This window comes from Ammospiza nelsoni, chromosome 2 (genome assembly GCF_027579445.1).
Source record: "Ammospiza nelsoni isolate bAmmNel1 chromosome 2, bAmmNel1.pri, whole genome shotgun sequence".
Classification (NCBI taxonomy): domain Eukaryota; kingdom Metazoa; phylum Chordata; class Aves; order Passeriformes; family Passerellidae; genus Ammospiza; species Ammospiza nelsoni.
In genome coordinates, this window is record NC_080634.1 from 78356295 (window position 1) to 78378637 (window position 22343).

The 22343-nt window shown below is 42.6% G+C and overlaps 1 protein-coding gene across 1 annotated transcript; it reads right to left on the bottom strand.

The window, feature by feature from the left end:
• Nucleotides 1-2629: 2629 nt before the first annotated feature.
• On the bottom strand, nt 2630-20660 carry DCT (dopachrome tautomerase). The gene is made up of 8 exons (XM_059466125.1): nt 20360-20660; nt 12143-12442; nt 10636-10736; nt 9403-9569; nt 7609-7788; nt 7361-7496; nt 5704-5905; nt 2630-3116 (listed from the first exon to the last, which is right to left on the bottom strand). The coding sequence occupies exons 1-8, from the start codon at nt 20658-20660 to the stop codon at nt 2935-2937; spliced, it is 1569 nt and encodes a 522-aa protein (XP_059322108.1). The 3' UTR covers nt 2630-2934.
• Between the last annotated feature and the right edge of the window lie 1683 nt (nt 20661-22343).

Below are 22343 nucleotides of genomic sequence, written 5' to 3' on the forward strand. Positions count from 1 at the left end.
CTGTGGGAGCTTTTGAGCATCCGTCTTCATCCCAACCCAGCAGCCTCAGGACAACCTAGAGACGGTAGATATTTAGTAACACCTGCATAAAACAGCAACAAAAAATGCATACTGTGTTGTTTGGGATGAATGGAATATCAAAACATGTGAAACCAACTTTTACAGTCAGACTTGTTGCAGGATTTCCTCCATCTGTTCTTTAAAGTGCCCATGCTTGGTTTCCTTTCTTTTTAAGCATTTCATACAAAGATGGCCTGTGTGTCTTTCCTTCACCAAAGACACAACTTTTCTTGGTTGCTAGCACAATACTGTACTTTTTTAAAAGGGAGGAAAAGAGCTTTCTGGTGTCACCAGTAATATTCCAGTAAGCCACGAGAGGGCAGGTTGTGCTCTCGATACAGCTGCAGATTTTTATACGCAGCTGTAAAGTCCCCTCACATTTTTAAAGCCCTAATACCAAACTAAGCTCCAGCCAGTGAAAGGAGGAATGTATGGATCTTTGATCCTAGGAATTGTTATGTGCATAGCATCAATCTAATGGTTTCATTGCTCTTCTTCTGGAAAGGAAAACACCTTTCCACTCAGTTTACTTGTGAGACAGGAACAACTCTCCTTTGCTTTACCCACAGGCTCTTAGGCAAAATGTGTTTTAACAAGTTAGCTGCTGTGCTACATTTTTTACATTTCTCCCTCTTTCTTTCCTTCCTCTACCCCACTGCCACTGTCACATGCCCATAACCAGGGCAGTTTGCAAAGCAAATCCTTGGGGCAACAGCATCCAAACTTCCAAGGTGATGAAGCTAGCTGGGCACCCTGTGAGCCCAAGGAAAATTCTCACCCACCCTTGGAAACAGAAGTCTAGAGTGCCTCGTAAATTTTGGCATCCAGATCCCACAAAGGACAAAAATGTGTCCATCTCCATCCAACAGTCATCTCTCTAACTTAGTGTTTAGCATGAACTGGTGCATTTCTAGGTTGTCCAGCTTGGAGAAGAGAAGGCCCCAGGGAGACCTTGCTGCAGCCTTTCAATACTCAAATGGGGCTTATAAGAAAAACGGATACAAAATTTTTTAATGGGACTTTTTGCAATAGGTCAAGGGGTAATGGTTTCAAACTAAAAGAGGGTCGATTTAGATTGGACACAAGGAATAAATTTATTACAATGAGGATGGTGAAACACTGTCAGAATTTGCCCAGAGAGGTGGTGGATGCCCCATCCCTGCAAATATTCAAGATCAGGTTAAATAGGACTCTGAGCAAACTGAAGATGTTCCAGCTCACTGCAGAGGAGCTGGACTAGAGGATCTGGACCCAAAGTGTTCTGGGATTCTGTATGAACACCCTTGTAGTGCTGGGAAACAGCTGACAGCTCCCTGAGAAAGGCACAGGGAGATCTCAGACCTAGTTACCTTCTGACACACATCAGGGTCAGCTAATGCAACTTGTGTGTAAGCTAGATCTCCGGAGACCTCATCTGTTGTCTTCAGCATCAGATAACACCAGTCCCTAAATAATAAAACCCCCAAAAGGCAGCCTGAGTTGGGAAACAATGTACTGAGCTGTGCTGCTGTACAAAAAGTGACATCTTGGACATAATCAAGGAACAAGTGCACTGGGATAAAAAACAGCAGAAATGGCAGCAGACTGCTGTCCATCTCATGGAGCAAAGGCTATCTGAGCCTGTGATCAGCAAATCACAACTTTGTTTGACCCAAAAGTCTGCATTTTAGATGTAAGTTTTGTGAGTTACACATATTCAAAGCTAAGTATATGTGAAAACCATCTTCTTTCTAGTCCACATAGGTAGTATTTAGCAGGCCTAAAAGGAATGCCAGGAAATGTTACTAACTGAATTTTTTTATTAAAGGCTAAAAAAGCAAAGGTTTTATAAGACTCAAGACTCCACAATACACGAAGTCTGAATACTCCATTAATGAATATATCAAGCACCAAAGCTGACAGGATCTGTTCAAGATGTCATTTCTATGTAAAAAGACCTGTTCCAAGATAAAACTGGAGAACCACACAAATGGGCTTCAAATCTCTATCTAAACAAAGAAGTATATAGGGAATGTATAAAGGAATAGGATGTGATCTAGCAACTGCCACATCCAAACCTGATTCCCCATCTGCACACCTGAGTAATGCAAGCCATCTTAGTCTTGTTACCTTGAGTCCTGCATCCTAGACTTTGGAAATTTGGAAGTTTATGTCTAGATTCATAGAACAGTGCATCAGAGACAAAAAAGTTAAGCCCCACTATCAACTTCTGTCCAAGGTCCCTAAGACAGAGGTAAAACCCAAGTGTATATCTAGGTGTCAGGAAACTCCTGATCTTAAATGTTAGGAGTTGGAGTTTTGGAGTTTATCTATTGCTGTCATCAACTTTATTGGAAATAACATACAGAATTTATCATGTTTCTGAAGTAAACTGTAACCAGGGAGTTACTATAGTGTTTTGTCAAATGAAACATTTTGAACCTTAAAACAAGACTATGTTATTCAGAATATTTATTGATAACTCTAAAATAATGTATTATTCAAATATAAATGTAGAATTATTAACTTTCAGCACATCCTAATGCTGCTAAATGAAATCAAGGACACGTTGAGGTGAAAAATTATCTTGGTTATTCAAGTCAGTTTTCTCCTATTTGGATTCTCAACTGTCTTGATCTAAATCTCTAGAGGATGATTTACAAGTGTCACACTTTCCAAATAACATTTAGTAATGAGAAAAAATCCAGCCTGAGTTGGGCCTTTCTCATATGTACCCAGAGACTTCACACATTACAATTCACAAGATAACGGGAAAAACCCGAATGAGAACAATTTAGTCAGCTGCCAGAGGAGTGTGTGATAAAGTCTCAGCTAAGATACCAGTAAGGCAATCAAGGTCACTTCCTACAAGAGCAAGCAAAGAAAGAGAGGGCACTAGGCTTCTCCCATGTACTTCTTGGGGCTGAAGCTCACATTCATCAGGGGTTCAAAGCCTCTTCTGTGCCTTCGGTGCTGGAAAAGCACAAGCAGCAAAACAAGCACAGCCAGAGCTACAAGTGCTCCTCCAATTGTGGATCCAACCATGACAGCCCATGCTTGGGTTTCGTCAAGGGAACCTGGAAATATGAAACAACTGAAGTGAGGACTGCACATAATTCAATTTTGCAAATTACACAGAAGACATAATAATTCCTACATGCTGATAATTACAATTACTTGTGCAGCTTACTGACCTACTGACCACAGGCAAAATTCAAAGCACACCACATAACTGAGACACATACCAGAGCTGGAGATGCTTCCTGCCAGAGAAGTCTACAGCTGAACTTAAACTTCAACAATTTGTACAAATTTAACTGTTGGGAATGGAAAAGATTAACACTGACAAGACAAAAAGACTGTTCTTTCATCTAATTTGGCCAAAATTATGAATGAACTAAGCAATTCTTTCTATTGTGACATTTCAAGACAGCTGCTTCCAAGCTATTTTGGTCAACAGAAAGCCCTCAAATTTTCCTGAAGACCACAAAGCAGCCTACTGTCAAACTTTTAACTGAAACCACTACTTAGTGTGCTTCTGCTGACCAGCTCCAGATCGCATCTGCTGATTTTGAACCACTTCTGAAGAACCATTATCTTCAAAGATAATATTGCTTATTCCTATAATAACGTTGCTCCACTTGACTAAATGTTTGTGTTTTCATCTGTGCTTTCAGAAGTAAAAATTGTCTTCCCTCTTTTTCTGAAGAATGCTACATATACTGAGATGGCAATAGTCACATTTGATGAAACAATCACAAAAAAACCAAAAAACCTCTGAAGAGGACTGCACATACTTAAAAGTTGTCTAGTTAAAAGTTGTCTAGATATATGGGTTAGAGGAGACAGATGGCTAAGGGAGATGTCACACTGACTATAAAAGCAACTAAAAGCTAAAAGTTTTGTGCCCCAATCTGCAGTCTTCAAAAAAGTTGAGTGCAATCATTCCAAAAATTAGTAAAGTCCCAAAATGAATTGGTTACTGCTTTATCACCTTTCAAATAAGAACCAGCAATGTATAAATATATGTTTATTTCCAATGTGATTACCTGAAGTAAAATTAACAAGTCATTCTTTTAGCTGAAAGAGAAGGATTTGGATGTAAAAGCTGTATTGTCTGAACACAGGCCTTGCAGACAGGGATAGAGCTAAAAATTTATTTAGGTGTGAGTCAGAAGCCACAGACTCACAAGCTACTCTTTTTCCTCTCTGGGTGCCTCATGCCAAAGGGGCATCCACATTTGCAAAGCAGGAGAGGGGGACAGTAATACAAAGGGAGGAAAACTTTAACTCCATAAGAGGGAAAGTTTAAATTTTTTTTCAGGGAAAATCCTGGGGACGCCCCTGAGAAAAGCACTGCAGAAGCAGCTAGCTTGCCTCCACAAATCAGGGCTCCCCTGCATGAATGCAGCCTGAGGGCAAGGGTTTCAATCTTTTGCAGTCTATAGACCTTTAAACAGTCTCCACAGATTATAAACAGAGATGTATGGTAAGCATTTAGAAGAAATTCCTGCCCGCACAGGTTAGATAAGCACCTTATGCCCCTCAAAGTAATACTGAAATGGAGAAAGAAATTACTCTGATTTAATCTTTGGAAAAGCAGCTGAAGCATGATTTTCATGCATATCGTACTCTTCTGCCTGTTACAAATATTTTAATATCTTGTTGCAAAATTTGGATTTTCTGCATAAATACTTTGCTTTCTTGCTATTTTGTCTCTGTCTCTGCTGATTTATGTCAAGGGTAATTACAAATGAATAGACAAATACTAAGGAAGATCCCAGCTATGGACATGGAAAATCTTTAAAATTGGAGGTTTACAAAAAAAACCAAAAAGAACCCAGGTACATCTCTCCAGGTAGCCAAATATTAATGTTGGGAAGTGAGCAGGTGAATAGACCAGTGTGTTTTGTGAAAAGTTCTGTCCTAGGGTGACGTTATGATGCTTGTATCCCCATTCATGCGTTCTGTTTGTGCTGGATATTACGTTCCGTGCCTTCAAGACTGGCTCTGAAGAGTGAGAGTTCTGTTTTGGTTTTGTTATCAGCCACTCCCCCACAGCTGGTGGGACACACAGACGGGGCAGTACATAATGCGGCTTTTCTTGGCTTTTCACTTTGCTCTTGTTCTTGCTTCTGCTTTGCTCCTGCTTTGCTCTTGCTCTTTGCTTCTGCTCATTAGTTAGTTTAGCTAAGCAGTCCAAATTTTCCCCTGGACTGTTTTTTCCTTTCCTTTTTTGGAACCACTTGAACCTGCTTGGGACTGGGACCTGGAAACACCGAGAGTTTGCACCTTGTGGCTGCAGCAGCTACCCCAGGACCGGAGGGATTGATAACAGAGCGACCACTCCCAAGAGAGACTTTCTGAATCTGTCATCTCCTCCAGAGCAGTGAAAGAGTGGTGTCATCCAGTGTTGTTCATTTTGTGTGCTGGGGGTGCTGTGCCTGTTAAATAGACGGGTTCTTTCCACTTCTCTCCGAGGAATCTTTCCCGAACCGGTTGGGGGAGGAGCTGTGTGAGTTTGCTTTCTGGAGGGGCCCCCTTTGGAAATTCTCTACCAAATTTGCCCTAAACCAGGACAGGTTCCTCATTTGATATATGCCTGTGCCATGGCAAATGTGAGCTGCCTCATCACTTGGTCAGGAGCAGCATCCTGGGACATACCTGGCAGGTCGATGGCGTAGGTGTAGCCGAGCTGCTCCGCAGTTTGGAAGAGCTCGTCGTTGGTCACCGGAGGGAAAAACGGGACCATGTTATACAGCCGGTTGTGCCCGATGGGGGCCAGCTCCTTGGGCCAAGCGTTGTCAGGGGGCTTGAAACGCTTCATCCACTCATCAAAGATGGCATCAGTAAAGGAGTGGAGAACCTGCAAATCCAGGCGTAGGCATACGCATTTATTAAGCTCTTTTGGAAATCAGCCACCTTTAAAACACGCAACAAACACATGAGGTGGCTGGAGCTTTTGAAAGAGAGAGAAGAGGGTAATCTAGTTTATGGGATTCACAGAATGGGAAATCAGGAAAGCTCATGAGAACACTAAACTGATCTTCTGCATGGGACCTTTTGCTTTATACACACTTGGTGCTGCTTGTTCACAGTAAGACCTCTCACCAGACAGTTTAACACCAGCTGACAGCAAATGGGCAGGTTAATCATCACAGGTGAGGAGCTACTAAGCTCATTCAGGTGAATGTGCCTCTCAAAATTATTTTAATCCTTCTCATCTCTGAACAAGTATGGAAAGTTGCAGGAAATTTGACTCCATCATGCTCATTTTAGAGCATGTGCCACCAACTCCACAGCTCCAGGGGCCCATGGCTTTGATCAGGTGAGTTTATAGATCTAAAACTAACTAAGACAGGAAAGTTGTTTCAGACAACTATTACAAATGTCTGAATCTAATTTCTGATGTGCTCATGTTGTTTAATTACAATCCTGGAAAGAAGTTGGAAAATATCCTATAGAAAATCTATAGAAAATAATCTTTTGTACAAAATTACAGCATAGTGAAATGAATTTCACTGAGTAAGAAAAAATCTAATGCAGGAATTAAAGAATTATTCAGGAAACAATCTGAAGGACCACTATAAAAGTATGTGGACTAATTTCTCAAAAAAAAAAAGTTGAGAACTTAAAATAAAGGTAAGAAAGAAAAGTATCTACATAATATTTAGATATAATATATAAAGAATTTATATATGTAATGTAAACACTGTGGTTTAATCTAACAAAGAGGAGAATAAATTTGCATGAATTTTCCATGGGAGAAAGATGTAAAAACAGAGTTAACTACTGGCTTTTGCACAATGGTGTTTATGCTGCTCATGGCAGTGCAGCACTATTTCAATGCACCACTGAAATAATATTATATTTCTCAAGATACCCTGACATTAGATGGACTTCCTTTTAGCTTGTAAATTTTAAAACAAAGAAACATACCGTCAATCTACTGCTTTAAAATAACTATCCCCACTTTCACCTTACCTTGTTGCTGTAAAATAAGGTTTTATTGTTGTGTGATATAAGCCATTAGATTTAGATACTACCTAATGAAATTATTCAAGGCAGCATGACTTGGAATAGCAGCTCTTCTTCCTAGAATATTATTTTATATTTTACAAACTACCCTGAGATCTTTTTTCTTTTTAATTCAACATTTATGCAGGTGTGGCAGTGTTCAATAAAAGATAAAGGATTCCTCCTTTTCTATTTAAAGAACTATTTCTTAGGGAATTCACTTTATTCGTTCTGCAAATCTCTTGTGAGAGAGGTGCCTTTGAGCCTCAGCCATTGTCAATCACTCTGGGGGTAAAAGACATACCACAAAGATGGGATCATTGGCAGCTGCGTGAGGGAGAGCACTGGTCCCATTCAGGAAAGAGTGAACCAAGTTATGAAGGCTCAGCATCGGCGAGTCGAGGGCTCCATCTGGTTTATCAAAGCCCTCCAGCGCATTCCTGTGGATGGGTAAAAGCACTATCAATAACCACACACATTTGTTTTGCTGACAAATGTGCTCATAAAGAGCGCCAATGACCCAGCCAGCTCTAGAGGAGCTGAAGGACAAACCTGAAACTGAAACTGGAATTGCGGAAAAAGGGGGGTCTGTCGAACTCCTGCAGGGAAAGGCACCTCCTGACATCTTCCACGGTGGGCAGCTGCTCGCTGGAGCCGCGGGGCGGCCTCCGCCGCAGGGGCCCCTCGTCAGTGCCATTGCACAGCGTGACCAGGCGGTTGTAGTCATCCAAACTGAGCGTGGAACAGGCAGAAGCACAAGGCAGGAGAAGGTGAGCCTGTTTGTTGGCTTTTTCTCATGCAGTACAAAGAGGTCTCAGCTATACATGAGGGAGCAGAGGTTTGGGATGGACACCTCCTGGGGCAGCTCAGTTCACCTCCCACAGCCTGGGAGATGAATTTATAGCAGGACTGTCACCATTGCAGGCTTTCTGTGGCCCTGCATCCTCTGTGGACCATCAGTCATTTAGACCAAGATTTACCAGAAAAAGCATTAGAAAAGCTTTAGGAAAAGCAAGCACAACTCCTGTCGTGCCTCGTCCCCCCCGCCAAGGGCTTTGGAAGAATTTTTTGTCAGGCAATGTAAAACAGAGTTTTCACTTTTGAATTGACAAACTTTCACTCCTGATTATAAACTAATTTTTTTAAACTCTTAACAAAAAGGAAAAAATGAAGGGAAATGTGAGGTCAGAAAATGCAAGAAATGACAGAAAACAGATTTTTCACTTGCCATCCCTCATCCACTTTAGAAGAAAAGCAAGAGCAATGCATTGCATCCTCTTTTTTCAGGGCCTTCAACAACAACCTGCTGATGCAGAGGTTATCCAGTAACTAATGGGGAGTAAACCCTTTAAACCAGGGACAGAAAGAGGGAAGAAGGAAAACATTGTAACACTGCTGAAACAAAAAAATAGGTCTATTCAGTGTGAAATGAAACAGCATTTTCAGAAAGTTTTGAAGTAAACAAAAGCTCTTCTCAGTTTAACCTTGGTGAGACAAAAGTTTAGTCACTTCAAGTTTTCAAGGAAAAATCCAAAGCCCTATTTATCTTTGAGGAAAAAGTAGGGGAAAGACTTAAAGCCAGCTGGTAGCTAAAGCTGGAATTTCAAATAGCTCTTTAGGTATCCAGAAAAAGAGACTATTTTGAAAAATCTTGAGCTTTTGGTACCTCTGTCTGACTAACTGCACACTGCCCCTGAGCTGAGAGAAGAATGATGTATGGGTATTGTAACCAACAGCATTTCATGTCACAGCACCCTGATCCTGCATCTGAATCCCCTGTCAAAGCCCTGCTCTCACACGAGTCAGCACATTCCCACAGGGAGCTGGCAGCAAGCTCTGCCTGGCTCTGTGCTGTTTTTCATGTGAAATCTCAGATATTTCAAAGTCAATCCCCAAACTGCATTAAATATATCAGGGTTAAAGCCTCATCCAAAACAAGGTAGCAGACTTTGCAGCTATCTCTAGCTTCCTGTATGCCAAAACAATTTTGTTTTTCTGCTGCTGAGATCAGGTGGGTGTACGTTATAGAGAAACTACACACAGGCATTTCTTTTTTAGAAAGATACTTGCCAATTGGGAAACTCTTCAGACTTTGGCAGCCATAAATTGGCTAAATCAACTAAAATTCTGTACTAGAAGAGTCATCTTTAAAAAATACACTTCCACAATATGAGAAAGTTTACACAGAACTATCTACACATAAACTGATGGCAATTTCCAGTTTTAAAGAAGATGATCTTGGCTCCTTTCCCATCACTCAAACTGAGAGAGAGCAGCCCATGCTGTCGATGCTGAATGACAGCAAGGTTTTGTCCACATGTGAGCTTGCCCTGGGTGCCCTCCTACCTGTTACAAACTACTTGCCACCGGGAGAACCTGGAGCTCAGGTTGATCAGGCCCGGGTCGTCGGGCCGCGGTGCCCCGAAGAGCTGGTCCGTGCAGATGTCACACTCATTCCTGCCTGTGGCGAAATTCCAGTAGGGCAGCGCAAAGGACTCGTTGCCCATCAGGCGCTGCAATGGACAGAAATGCATTAGGTTGGAATCAGCTCCAAAGGGAAGAGAAAGGAAGGGACTCCTTCAAGCTCTTTGACTGGACATTTCACTGAATATTCAGCTTTTCGTTCTGCATTGCAACTACCTGCGTTTCACAGTGCCGCTCCAACTCCTTCCAAAAGATTGTGGCATTAAATCAGTCTAAGCAAAGACACTGTCACTAGTTTCCCTACTGTGAGACTGCACTTCTTTTGGCCATGTTAGGCTTTCTGCCAACTCAGAGACCAAGCAGGAGAGCAGGAGCAGAAATGAATTGAGCCTTGAGCAAGTAAGAGGCTTTGAGTGATGTAAGTGGGTAATGGGTAAAATTGTGCGTGTGGTTGGCTTTCGTTCCAGAAAACTGGCCCTGGGGAGGAATCTGAACTCGTGTTAATAGGGGAGTACAGTGCATTTGATTGTGCTTGCTTGCCAGATACAATTTCACACAAGCAAGATCCTGCAGCTATTTTGATAAGCAACCATTTTCATTAGAGATCTGTAAGGCTGAAACACAGCAACACTGCCAATATAGAAGTCATGCAAATGGAAATGAGTCTGTGCTTCTGCAACTGACTCTCAGGCACGCTAATATATATTTGTTTAAAAGGCATATTGCTAAATATATATATGTATTAAATGTATGTTATGTCACATTTAAAGAAAATAATATTTAGAGCTGGTTTCAAAGAAATGGCATCTTCAACATCAACAATATTTGCTACCAAGTTTTACATGAAGGTGTTTCTTCAATTTTATTAATAAATCCTGTTACTTCACATCTTCTATCCTCTCTTGTGGAGATGGAAGGGAAAAAAGATCTCCAATATAACACATCACTGTTTGTGGTGAGAAACCATTCAGCCCTCAGCACTCAGAAAGCACTAATTTCACTTAAAACAAAACAAAACAAATGATCAATGAGCAAATACTCCTGGGAGTTTGGGTGAGAAACTATCCTAGGAGGTAGCTTACCCTTGGCTGGCTCAACAGTGACAGAGCAAAAGGGAGAAGCTGTGCAAGGAAAAGGAAAGGCTGTTCAACTAACCTGCAGTTCCCTCTCCAGCCACAGCAAGTGGTACCTATGCCAAGTAACAAAGGCAGGTCCTTGGTGGGAGAAATCAATACCTTTGAAGGGGCGGCCAGGACCTACAAAGGGAAGATAAAAATAGCATTTAGGCATCAAACAAGGCTGGAGAGAAAGACAGCACTTCCTTCCAGCCTGGAGTGGAGTTAAACAAGAACCTTCAGCTCTGCATCTTTAAAAAGAGTGAACACATCAGAAGCTACATCACATAAGCTTACTTGGGACAAGTGAAACAAACTCCTCTGTGGATATTTGCTTCAATGCTTATCAAAACTTCACATTCCATAAAAAGCTGGATATGGTGAAGATTTCTTCTCACTTTGGTGGATTTTGATTTTTAAAAGCCATTTTACTTTCTAAAACCCTATCTCCTTGCTAATATGTGCATTACCTCATTCTCTTGCTCAGCTGCAAGACTTACACCATGTAAGACTTACACCATACATCTATCAAGAGAACCTCAGCATTTTCCATGCCAATAGTAATCCTGAATCCTTTGCCAAATTTCTTCAAATTCTGCTTGTTATTTCTTGCATAGTGCTTTTGCTGGGTGAGAAGTGAGAGGCTTCAAACCACATATGGATTTGTTTATCACTGTAGAAACCTTCAACCCATATATGCATTTATATGCACCATTGCAGCAGCACTAGAAGTTTCCCCTTTCCCTTTCCACATCTCTGTCCTGTCCCCTGAAGAGCCTTTGCTCCTGCTAGGCCAGAGGCTGCCTCCTTCAGCCCTGCAAAAGTGAGCTGTGTCAGAGGGGCAAACTGGATGATACCCACTGCAGTCACCCTTCAGCAAGGAGATAGATATGGGCTGCTCAGCTTGCACATGGGACTGCCAGGTAAAAAAGCCATACTGGTTGGTGCACCTCCTACAAGTAGGCTTTGTGAAATGGGGCTGGTATAGGTACTTCTGTCTAGAAAAGCAGTGAGGCCTAGGAATCTGAATTTGGGAGCAAGCATGGGGTTAGATACCCAAACCTCTAAGCTAGGTTTTGAAAGGTTACTGTGGTTAGTCAGGGAAATCCCACCCTTGGTGGGGACTTGGTGACTTGCTGAAAGCCACAGAAAGCATTAGCACTCTGGTCCTAAAAATCTCTGCATGGCCTGTGCCTTCACCACTGCAGACCCCCTTTCCTACCTTGTCCTATGGATTGGGAACATCTTTTTGAAGTCAGTCGCTGCCTGACCACACTTCAGTTCACTCAGGTAAAGACTCTGCATTGCTCCCTGTCAGACTGAAGATGCACCAGGAGTGCAACTTGTGTGCTCCAGCTGCCAGGGGGTGTGGGGACCAGACTATGGCAGGTCCAAAGGACACCTCCCTTGAGTACTGATGGCCACCAGCTTCTCACCACCAAATTTCACTCCACAGCTCACTGCCTACTACTGGAACCCTTGTTCAGCAGTGGCATTTTCACCCTTTTCTTTACCTGCAGAGCCCATTGGAAAAGAAAAGCACTCACCCAAGAGCGTGTCTCTGACTGAGTAGTAATGAAGCCAGACAAAGTAGTTATAGATACTGCAGTTGGCAATCTGTGGTTCATCTCCACTTGGACCAAGCAGACTTCTCCAGTGCTGAGTCGCAATGACATAGTCCGGGTGAATGGTTGTCTTGGCACGGTCTAGAGCATCAAAGAACTGCTCTCTCTCCTCTGCTGTCAGGGAGTGGATGTCCTTCCTGACAACTGCTGGCTTCCTCCTGTTGCATTCAGGGCCGGTCCAGCCAAACTTGCATTCACCACAGTTGTACCCACCAAAGTTTCCTGGATCGAGAGGGAACAATCAGTCATGACATTATGAATCAGGGAAAACTAGCAGTGCAATGTAGAAGAATGACGAATTAGTGCTCTTCTTCCCCAGAGATGCCAGTTCCTGGAAAGGACAGCAGCCGAGCAGACTTGTGGCTTTGCCAATTGACTAACCAGAATGATGACTGGCTCGATTCCCAGAGCCACAGCAGAGCCAAGAATCACAGTCAGCCAGTTGGGGAAGTGCTGGGTAATGGGCATGACGCCCTGAGGTGCTCAGAGCTCTGCAAAGCCCTCAGGCACGTGAGGACTCTGGCTGAACAGAGAGCTGAGCAATTGAGGTTAAGCTGGTGATGAAGTGCTTTGCTCGACTGGCTTTCAAGCACTCCTCTACTTCCAGGATCAAACCCAAAACAGGGTCAGTTCACATGGATCCTTAAGCACAGAAAAAAAATCCCTAAACAAAACAGTTCTATTAAGAACAGAACTTATGTGAAACTAGTACCTCTTAACAGTGTATCTGGGGCCCAGCACAAAACAAGAAAAGCACCAGGGTTGCTGCTGGTCACACTTTAAGCATTATTAAATAGTGCTGCAATAACAGCCTGTGAAGCACTGCAGTACTGTCATTCCCTGCTGGCATCACTCCTAAGGCAAGTAATCAGGCCTGCTCTAGAATATTAGCTCAGACTCTCTGATGAGATGGGAGAGCCCAGGAAAGCAGAGCTTGCTTTAAGTGTAGCCTCTTGCATGCTGTGGCAGACAGCTGGCAGCAGCAGGAAGGCCCTACTGGATCTTGCTGCCCCGTTTCTGGGGGAGCCAGGGAACAACCAGCCGTTCCTGCAGTACACACCTGCCCCCTGCCTGTGTGCAGCACTGTGGGACACGGGGCACTCCTGCCAGGGACAGGGGGGAGCAGATGGCAACAGGGATCTCCACGCTGCTATCAAAAATCTGCACTGACTCCTTAACCTGTTCTCAGCCTCCCCCCCAACTCCCCACACACTCATTCCACAACAACCATGACAACTGTTTTCCAAAATTCCACAGAATCTCACTGCTCACCACACATATTGGTGCTGGACTAACATGGGGATGAGGAAGTGACTTATGAAATATTCCCAGATGGGCAGATGTCTTCAGGCTGTAGGCATGAGCCTATGACCAGAAGAGCAATTAACATTAAAGCAAGATTTCAGATTGTTGGGGACTACAGGGCTTATTATCAAATTCAAGATTACAAGGGCTGTTACCAACAGGGCTCTGAAGCTTATGTCTGACTTTTAGGGTAAGAGCTGCTGAAATATAAACATCTGTGGCAGACTCCTGTGAGACCTACCAAGAATATGTGGGGGCTCTTACTGCAGAGTTTGGACCAAATGTAAGTTGGTTATGGTTGCTTCAGAGCCCCTGAGATCTCTAAGTTTACATGTTGTCGTGAAGCTGAGGATCAGTGCTCAGTTTGGGGACCACAAGCATGAAGGCTCCAATGAGGTTTTGGATCATGAACATCCCAATGGCATCCCATGAGGGAATTCTCCAGATATATGGCTTACATTTTGTCATGAAGCAAGCAGAAGCAGCTGGATTCAGCTGCCATATTCCAACTGTGAGTGAAGGCACCCAAAGCCAGGGGTCTGCACTGGCTAAAGGGGATGAAGATGTACACCAGAAAAAGCAAGTAGGTTACAGTTATATGAAACAAAGCAGATTGTGTGGATCGTATGGATATGGGCGGGTGAGCAACATGGAAGATTTATTTGATCACAGTATCCTCAGGGTCCTATCAGAACAGCACAATTACTGCTATCAACTCAGTGTACTCCACTATCTGTGCCTTGTTCGTTCTTCATGACTCAGCCTAACTATTACATAGCTAGTCCCATCACATACTCCAGCCTGAACTGACCAGATGACAAATATCAAGAATATCTTGCAACATTGCCGAATTAGGCCATGTGTACTGCTCAAGTTTCAATCATGGACCACGAACTTTTGGAAAGTACCTGTTGGCCCCCTCACACTCAGGTACAATTCAATCCTTAAAAGGAGGAAAAAACAGGAATTAACCATGAAAAGATCTGCCAACAACCCCTTTTGAGACTTGCAGTTATTCCTCCAGTCATTTAAGGGACGCCTGTACTCAACAATGCTGGATAAGCAACATATTGAAATACATCACTAACAGAACCAGAGGCAGTGCAGGACCAGGTTTGTGCTGTCTGGGTTGGTACCAGAACAAGACACTCTCAGTGACTTGTTGAGGCTCTGATGGTGCCTATTCCTCTCTCAGGAAGGGCCCTTTGAATCTGCAGGTCTTGATGCCTGAAATAATTTTATCAGACAATATCTGTATTTTAGGTATACTCTATGAACCTCCTCAGGCTCTGACAAGAAATTTGCAAAAGCTTGAAATGATGAATTATTTTCATGGGAAGATAATTTTTTCCAAAGCTTTTTTCCAACTGTATCTGGAGCCAGGTGGGCCAATGACTCGTCACCTGTTTCCCTTGGGCAGGTGCTAATTATACCCAATTGATGCTCTGCAGGATTTTCTCCCTTAACCATCCTATCTATGAAGGAATCCAAGGGTTCCATTCTTTCCATCACTTCCTCAGTCACTTTTCAATGGGACATGAGCTTTTACTAAGTGAGGATAACTGCAGTGGAGATTTGCAAACAGGAGACAATTTCCAGGCAAAGTGGTATTTCACACTGCAATATTTCTGCCAATTGTGTTGAACAATTTTGTCACGTCCTCAGGTATATTTGGCAATGTTCCATTGTCAGAAACACACAAAAGCTCAAAACTTCATTATATCAAAACTTGCTTTTTGTCATTTTCTTTCAACATGCTCCATGCATCACAGGACTGCCGCTATGCAGCAGCTGAAATGGCAAGAAAATGATGGAGGTCTGTGGGATTTCCCATAATTCAAAGAGAAATTACTGCAGTAATCAGACCCAGCTTTTTTATGACCCACCCAAACCATTTTTTCAACATTTATTTCTAAAGCTCTCCCAGGCCACTGAACTGGAAATTATGCATTACTGTTTCCAGAAAGTTCACTCACTGCCATGCGCACTTCCCACATGACAGCATTGTGAAATGCTGGTCTCTTACAATTTAACTTCCCTGTCTGCTATGCTAGTGATGGTGGACTCCAATAGTACAGCTCTACAAGAGCAGGAAAAATAGCCTCCTGATAGCAGGATATAGTGCTCAGTAGATATTTTCAGTAAGGCAGTGAGACCCTTTCAGATCCTTTTGCACACAGGAACTCTAGGAACATGCAAGGATTCATGCCTTAGCATCTTTTCACCTTCGGTGATTAACACATAGGAACTCAGTGCACAACCCTCCTGAAGCTCTGCCAGGGACAACAGAGATTCTTATCATCTCTTGTGGTTTCCAGAGAATATAGCCTGGGAGGTCATTCTGGTACACAGGAAGGAGATCTTATCACTGTTGGACGCTCCCAGCTTGTTCCACTGTTTCCAGGAATGTCCACTGTCAAAATATCATCTGTGTGTTCTCCATTAACCCTTATGTCTGGAGATAGGATCACATGCCTGGAGAGCTGCCTTCTTCTGTACCCAATCTCAGCAACACTTAAAGGGCACTTTCTCAGTCAAGACTGTTTCTGTAGGCACTACGGCCATGCTACTTCTCCCAGTGGGTCAATCCATGGGCATGGCATTGACAAAAATACACTTCTTATGACCTGACACTCGCTATGTGCTCTCATACACATCACTGTTGTATGCTAACACCAGTCACGACACACCACTGTTGCTGTATCTCAAGCCTGGGGGTTGCCTGAGCTCATGGATTTTCTGCTTCATAACATATGGCTGGCCTTAAGTCACCAAGCATAACACAAATTAATAACTCCATCAACTTAGTGTAATTTTTTTCAGTAAAAATGCACCCACTCAACACTTACCATCTTCTGCCTTGTTTTAGTGCACCAAGATGACACCCAGGCAGCTGCCATGCCTCTTCCTTCTCTAGAGACCAGTTTTAATGCCCATCATTTATGGGATGGGGAGAAAGGACTGCCTTTCAGACTTCTTTAGCTATTGCACTGAAACAGGAGTAACATTAGATTTGAAACACCTGCATACTGCAATTTCTCAAGGCTGGGATCAGGACTGCTACCATGTGGGACAAATGGTTAGCTCTTCTCTCCTTTCTAGCTCTTCATTTGGGCACTCTCACAGGCTGTATGATGTGGAAGATCTGTACCTACACTGGATTTAATAGAGTCATCAAGGCATGGCTATAATTTAGTACTACCCCACAGGCACATTACTGTACAACAAATAAATTAAATGTATTTTATAACTACTTCAAAAGCCCAATTTTTACCTCATGGGTTAGCCATCATATCAGCTACACAGCTTAACTGATAATTTGATTACAGCTAAAGAATAGATGTAAATCATCTGTCCCCAGCTTGAATGTATTGCACAGGAATTCAAAAGGATTTTATTCTTTTTTTCTCAAAAAGTTTCTATTAAAAATAGAGTAATGTTCAGCACATGCCCATATGTAAACCTTAGAAAGTGGAAGCAGAAAAAAAAATTATAATTATGTTTAATTCCTCAGTGAACTCAAACTATGTCATTGTTTAATCACAGTCACAATCTGTACTAGCCACCACATGACTGACTGCAGTGGTTTTTCACAATAGTCTTCTGTACTGAGTTTTTAAAATGCTATACCAGATCTGTATATCTATCTACTGCTATCCCAGCAGTACAATGTTGTCGTTTAGAACTCAAAATAGCATTTAATTCCCAAGTCTTCTAAAATAGTTTTCTTCTAAACTAAATTTAACTATCTCACTGAAACACTGCTTTGTTGTGTTAACATTTACAAGTCCCAAAATTCAAGGTTGGACTCACGTATCCATCCCTTGGTCTAATTGAACACGTACACCTTCTTGAAAACAAATGAGCACATTCCCCTTCACACGTACTGCACACTGTCAGGATCTGTCAGGTCATTTCAGTTTAAGAATTTATATAGATTGAATAATATGAGGGGCACCCAAACCAATTGTAGAACACATTCAATGTATTCAAAACTGAAATTAGTCAAGAACTAAAAATTCTTTGCTATCTTCCAACTACATTCATGCCATAACCCCATATCTTTTTACAGAGATTATATTTTTGCTGCAAACAACACATGGAAGGAAACGTGCAGCATCCTGATGACAAACCTGCAATTGCTTGTTGACCATGGCCCAGGGCACAAAAAGTGGGAAGCAAAGCTGGAGCTTTCTTTTGTTCTAATCCTGTTCTATTTGTCCTCAATTAAAGAAAAACTCATGCATATTATCTGCTGAAGCCTAAAAATGGGAGGAAAAAATCTGATCCCATTATAGCCATTCGTCTACATTTGTGTTTGGGATCTTCTTTTTTCTTTTTGGTTTGTTAGGCTGTTTGGGAGGAAAGGGGGTCCATAAATATTCAGTACCCAGACCTGGACAAATTTGATGCTAAGGTATTTTTCCTCAGTGAACAGCTTCAACAAATGGAAAAATTTTCTGTTTCTTTTCTCCTTAGATACTAAGATTTTAGCAAAAAGCAAAATTTATTGTGAAAACTCCAGAATCCCACCATTGGAAAATCTCAGCCCCTGTTCCTTACCATTCCTCCAGTTTCCTTACCATATAGCCATCAGCTATGTGACAAGTTCAGTTGGCACTGTTTAACCAAATAATCAGCTACATAGTTGTAGGATTTCCCATAGATGATCATTCTAAACTATAAAGATGGAACACAGCAGTTTAATTTGTTAAAGTGCTAGAAAGAGCCTTGGTGGGGTTGGAGTTTGCACAATCCAGGAACCATTCCAGGCAGGCAGTTTGCAGCTTGGAAGATAAGACACGGTAATAGCAGAGATATGTGCTGTTCCATGCCCCTTTGAATGGGCATATTTAATTCCTGTTACCCCATGTTACCCAGCATTATGTTACACAGGCAGCATAGCTCTGGATGCCTAATAAATACCACATCATGCCACTTACAGCTGGTGTGCAGACAACCAAACAGTTTATTAAACTAAGTGGAAAAAAAACACAAAAACTCCCTAATAGACTAGGAGACATGATCACCAGCATTGTAAAAGCATCAGACCTAATTCAAATCCCACACAGCTGTGAACTTCTTAGCATTCCCCCAGAAATGTTTTGTGTACAGCATCAAGCAGAGTACAGCCCAGGAAAATTTTCTGAAAATCACGCTTAAGGATACATTTCACTTGCTGTTTTATCACTGGTATATTTAGATTTTTTTAAAAACTGCAAGGAGAAAGAGGAATCCAAGGGATTTAAGGAGTCAAGGGGAGCAGCCAGCTCAGAAGAAGCAAAGCTGAAGGAAAGGACACTACATTCTGCTCACATAACTTGGAATCCAGTCCTGCAAATATCAAATACCAGTGCTTATCTCTACCTGGACAAGCAAATTAATGTCTGCCTGTGCAGAGCATGTCTGCCTCCAATGCTCTTCAATTTACTCCCACATTTTGATGCTTTAATGAATTTAACTGAGTAAATATTGATGTATGCCAATGTGCTCCAGTGTTCTTGTGACCCAGGATCTGTGTCTGTATGTGACACCTGACTGAAGTTTTGGAGGTATATAAGAACCTTTAAAAAAAAAAATGTGCATCCAATTTCTTTTTTTTTGCAAACCATCTTGAAAAGTCCTTTTGCACAAGCATTTGAAACCCAAAGAAAGAGATAAAAATTGATGTATACTATTAAGTCTGTTGTTATTATTTTGAGGAGTTTTGGTAACACCATGTAGCCATTTAAGTCATCTGCCGCTACCTTTCTGTTTCCAGTTGATAACTGCACTGGAAAATTTAACCTCTTTGGCTGAAATTCTCTGCAGTGCTGCCTTCCCAGATTGATCTGGGCTTTCTTGGTAGTGTGAGCTGAGCTATACATTTCAGATAAAACAATTCAGCTCGGTCTAAGAATCAGGCTGATGCAGAGCAGTTTATTCTTCTCATGTTAGAAAATTCAAACAACTTGATGTTTTCAACAAGAAATCCCAAGTTTCATTTGAAATGTGCCTAGAAAGAGATTTCAGTGCCTGGGATGTGCCTTTTGTCCTACTAGTGGTGCCATCTCCTGCCAGCCCTGCACAGAAGTCTGGGCTGAGGTGCAGTTCCTGCTCATTTTAACCCCCCTTCAGCCAGGGCTGTTGCTGAGAAAGGGTCCTGTCACCTTATCGTGCCCTGAGCTCGCCTTCCTGCTCACTGCCTCCTGCCAGCATTAGGGAAGTGGTTTCATTAGAATCTTATCCCTTTGGCCAGGGTGGCCTTCAAGCACATCTCCTCCCAGATCCATTTCACCTCAAGCATTCAGTGAGAAGTAGCAGCTGGAGATGAGGAGGAAAAGGATGGTATGGCCTCTTTGGTGGTTGCACAGACACGTTTTGGATCAGTGGAAGACATAAATTTAGTTAACAAACCTGGAAACACCCTAGCCTGACATGGGGAGACTTTTAGAGCACAGGGCTATGTCACGCTACAAAGTACTCGTCCACGTGGAATAAAGCTTCACACAATGCACGGTGATCCAGGTTCAGTGCACTGTGAGCAGCAGTGATAGAGGTTTGAAAGCAGCACTGAAGGGTCCAAAACCCTGTGGAGAAAGAGGATTGCTGGCTACAGGGACAGCTCCATGGGCAAAGAGGAAAACACAAAATGTTCACGTGAGAGAAAATACTTCTTTGACCCTGATGCTCTGAAGAAGTACTAACAGTATCATGAATATGGAAGAACTTTTCAGATAATAGTAATATTTGAAGCCTTCTTGATGCCTTATACCACCAGGAATGTCTCTGGCCTTTGGAGCAAGGTTAGCAGACCCCTCCATCCCCACCCCCTCCCCCCAGCACCCATCTCACCTGTGCAGTGACAGCTGTGGTTGAAGAACTTGAGGGGCCACCGTTCACGGTCATCCACATTTTGGAGAGTGTAGGGGCCACTCCAGGGCTGAGTGTCTGCCTGCACCCCCTCACACTGTCCCCTGCGCTGCAGGGACCCGCAGATATTGCCTGGCTCTGTCCCCAGGGGCGGGCAGCAGCGCTTCAGGCGAAGGGCTTCCACCGTCATGCAGGCACGGGGAAACTGTGCCTGTGCCTGTGGGGGACAGCAGCAGCTCAGGTAGCCCAGCCCAGCCCAGAAAAGCAACCTCAGGGCTCCCATTACTGCTGCCTGCAGGCTGTGCCTCCCTGCTGGACCTGGCTGCAAAGAGCAGGGAGATGTGGGACAACTGTGGGACAACCTGGCCTCACCACAGCTCCATGCCCCAGCCAACCAGGATAATAACCCTTGATGCTGAGGATGCTGGTGCTGGGTGTTTGTTTAATCCCAGCCTCTAATTGCCTCAAATGCAGCTCAAAAACGGGTGCTTTGACTCTGTGGTGCCTGCCCAGCAGCCACAGCTTTGAGCAGGGTTTATATAGAGGTTGGGAGAAGCCCTCATTAGAGGGATTAGCACGGCACAAATCCTCGTGTTTTGCACATGACATCAAGGGCAGAAAAAAAATGCCAGTGTGAAAGCAAGGTTCTGGCAGCTTGTCAGGAGAGTGAATGCCTCAGATTTATTTCTCCAAGTCTTTTATGAGCTTTGAGAAATTGATGGTCTTGTTTTAGCTGAGGTGGCTGGAGAAACACATTTATTCTTTTAATCAAAACCCTGTAAACAGATGATAAATAAAAGAGGAAACCTCTTCTCTTTTAGTTCATTCACTGCAAGATAATACTTTCCATTAAAGCAGTAGCAGTGGAAAACTAACTGGAAGCACAGACGACAGAGATGCACCATTAACAAAAATTAATAAATGTGGTAATTGGTGGTAAATTTGGGGTGGAGATTCCACCTGCCAACTGCTGAACTTCAGCGCTTGCACTAAAAACATCTGAGTGGCAAGTGGGGAAGGGTTTGCTTCCTAATAGCCTTTTTGCATGCAAAATTAATTATTTAATTGTTTTAAAGAGTGAATGGTCCTTATTTGCTCTCTAATCCTTTCCCCATCATTACACCAGAGGTTGTTGTAGAGGTGGTCTGGCTGTTAGACTTTCAACACTGTCACAGCTGAGCATTTATTACCCACCTGGCAAGGAGCCAGTCTCTGAGATCAATACACACACCAGACATGCACTTAAGAGGTTCTGTCCAGTACACCGACAAAAATATCCTTAAAAAGCTCCTAGTGTGCAGCAGTTCTTGCCCTCAATGCAACTCCTACAGCAATAAAATTAATAAACAAAAATAAAGTAGTGATAAGTGATTCTGTGAGTCTGAAGCAATAGCTATTAGTTCAGGTCCACCATAGTAAATGAAAACTGGCAACTCCCCCTGCTTCACTGAAAGCTTTCACTACCTTCCCCCTCCACCTTCCCCAGCTCTGTTGTTTAGGTATTTTTAGAAGCATATATAATGAAAAAAGCCATGGTTGTTGTGTCCATGGTATTCAATACTTCCATAGATGTTCAACCATTCTGCCACAAGAAGTTTTTCATCAATGCAGCAAATTATTGTAGCTAAAGAGTTCATCCACACCATGAACATTGTCATCAGCACTTTTAGGTTCTCAGATCTTTTTATATCAAAAACTTACTGTTTGACAGACAAACTGAAATATGATTCTACCTCATTTATGGAGGCATAAAGCATATTAGCAATACCATGTATTCTGAAATGGGTTTCAACTCCTCACTTTGGATTCAATTTACCTGGAATTGGCTTTTGTCTGCTGCTCCTGACACAACATGTGAAAAAGACAGAAAGTGTGAATAGTTGCTGAAAAAATATGTTGAAGAAGCCCAGGAGTTATAAATGGAAGAACTGGCTCAAAAACCCTCTGAAAAACACTCCTCCCCATC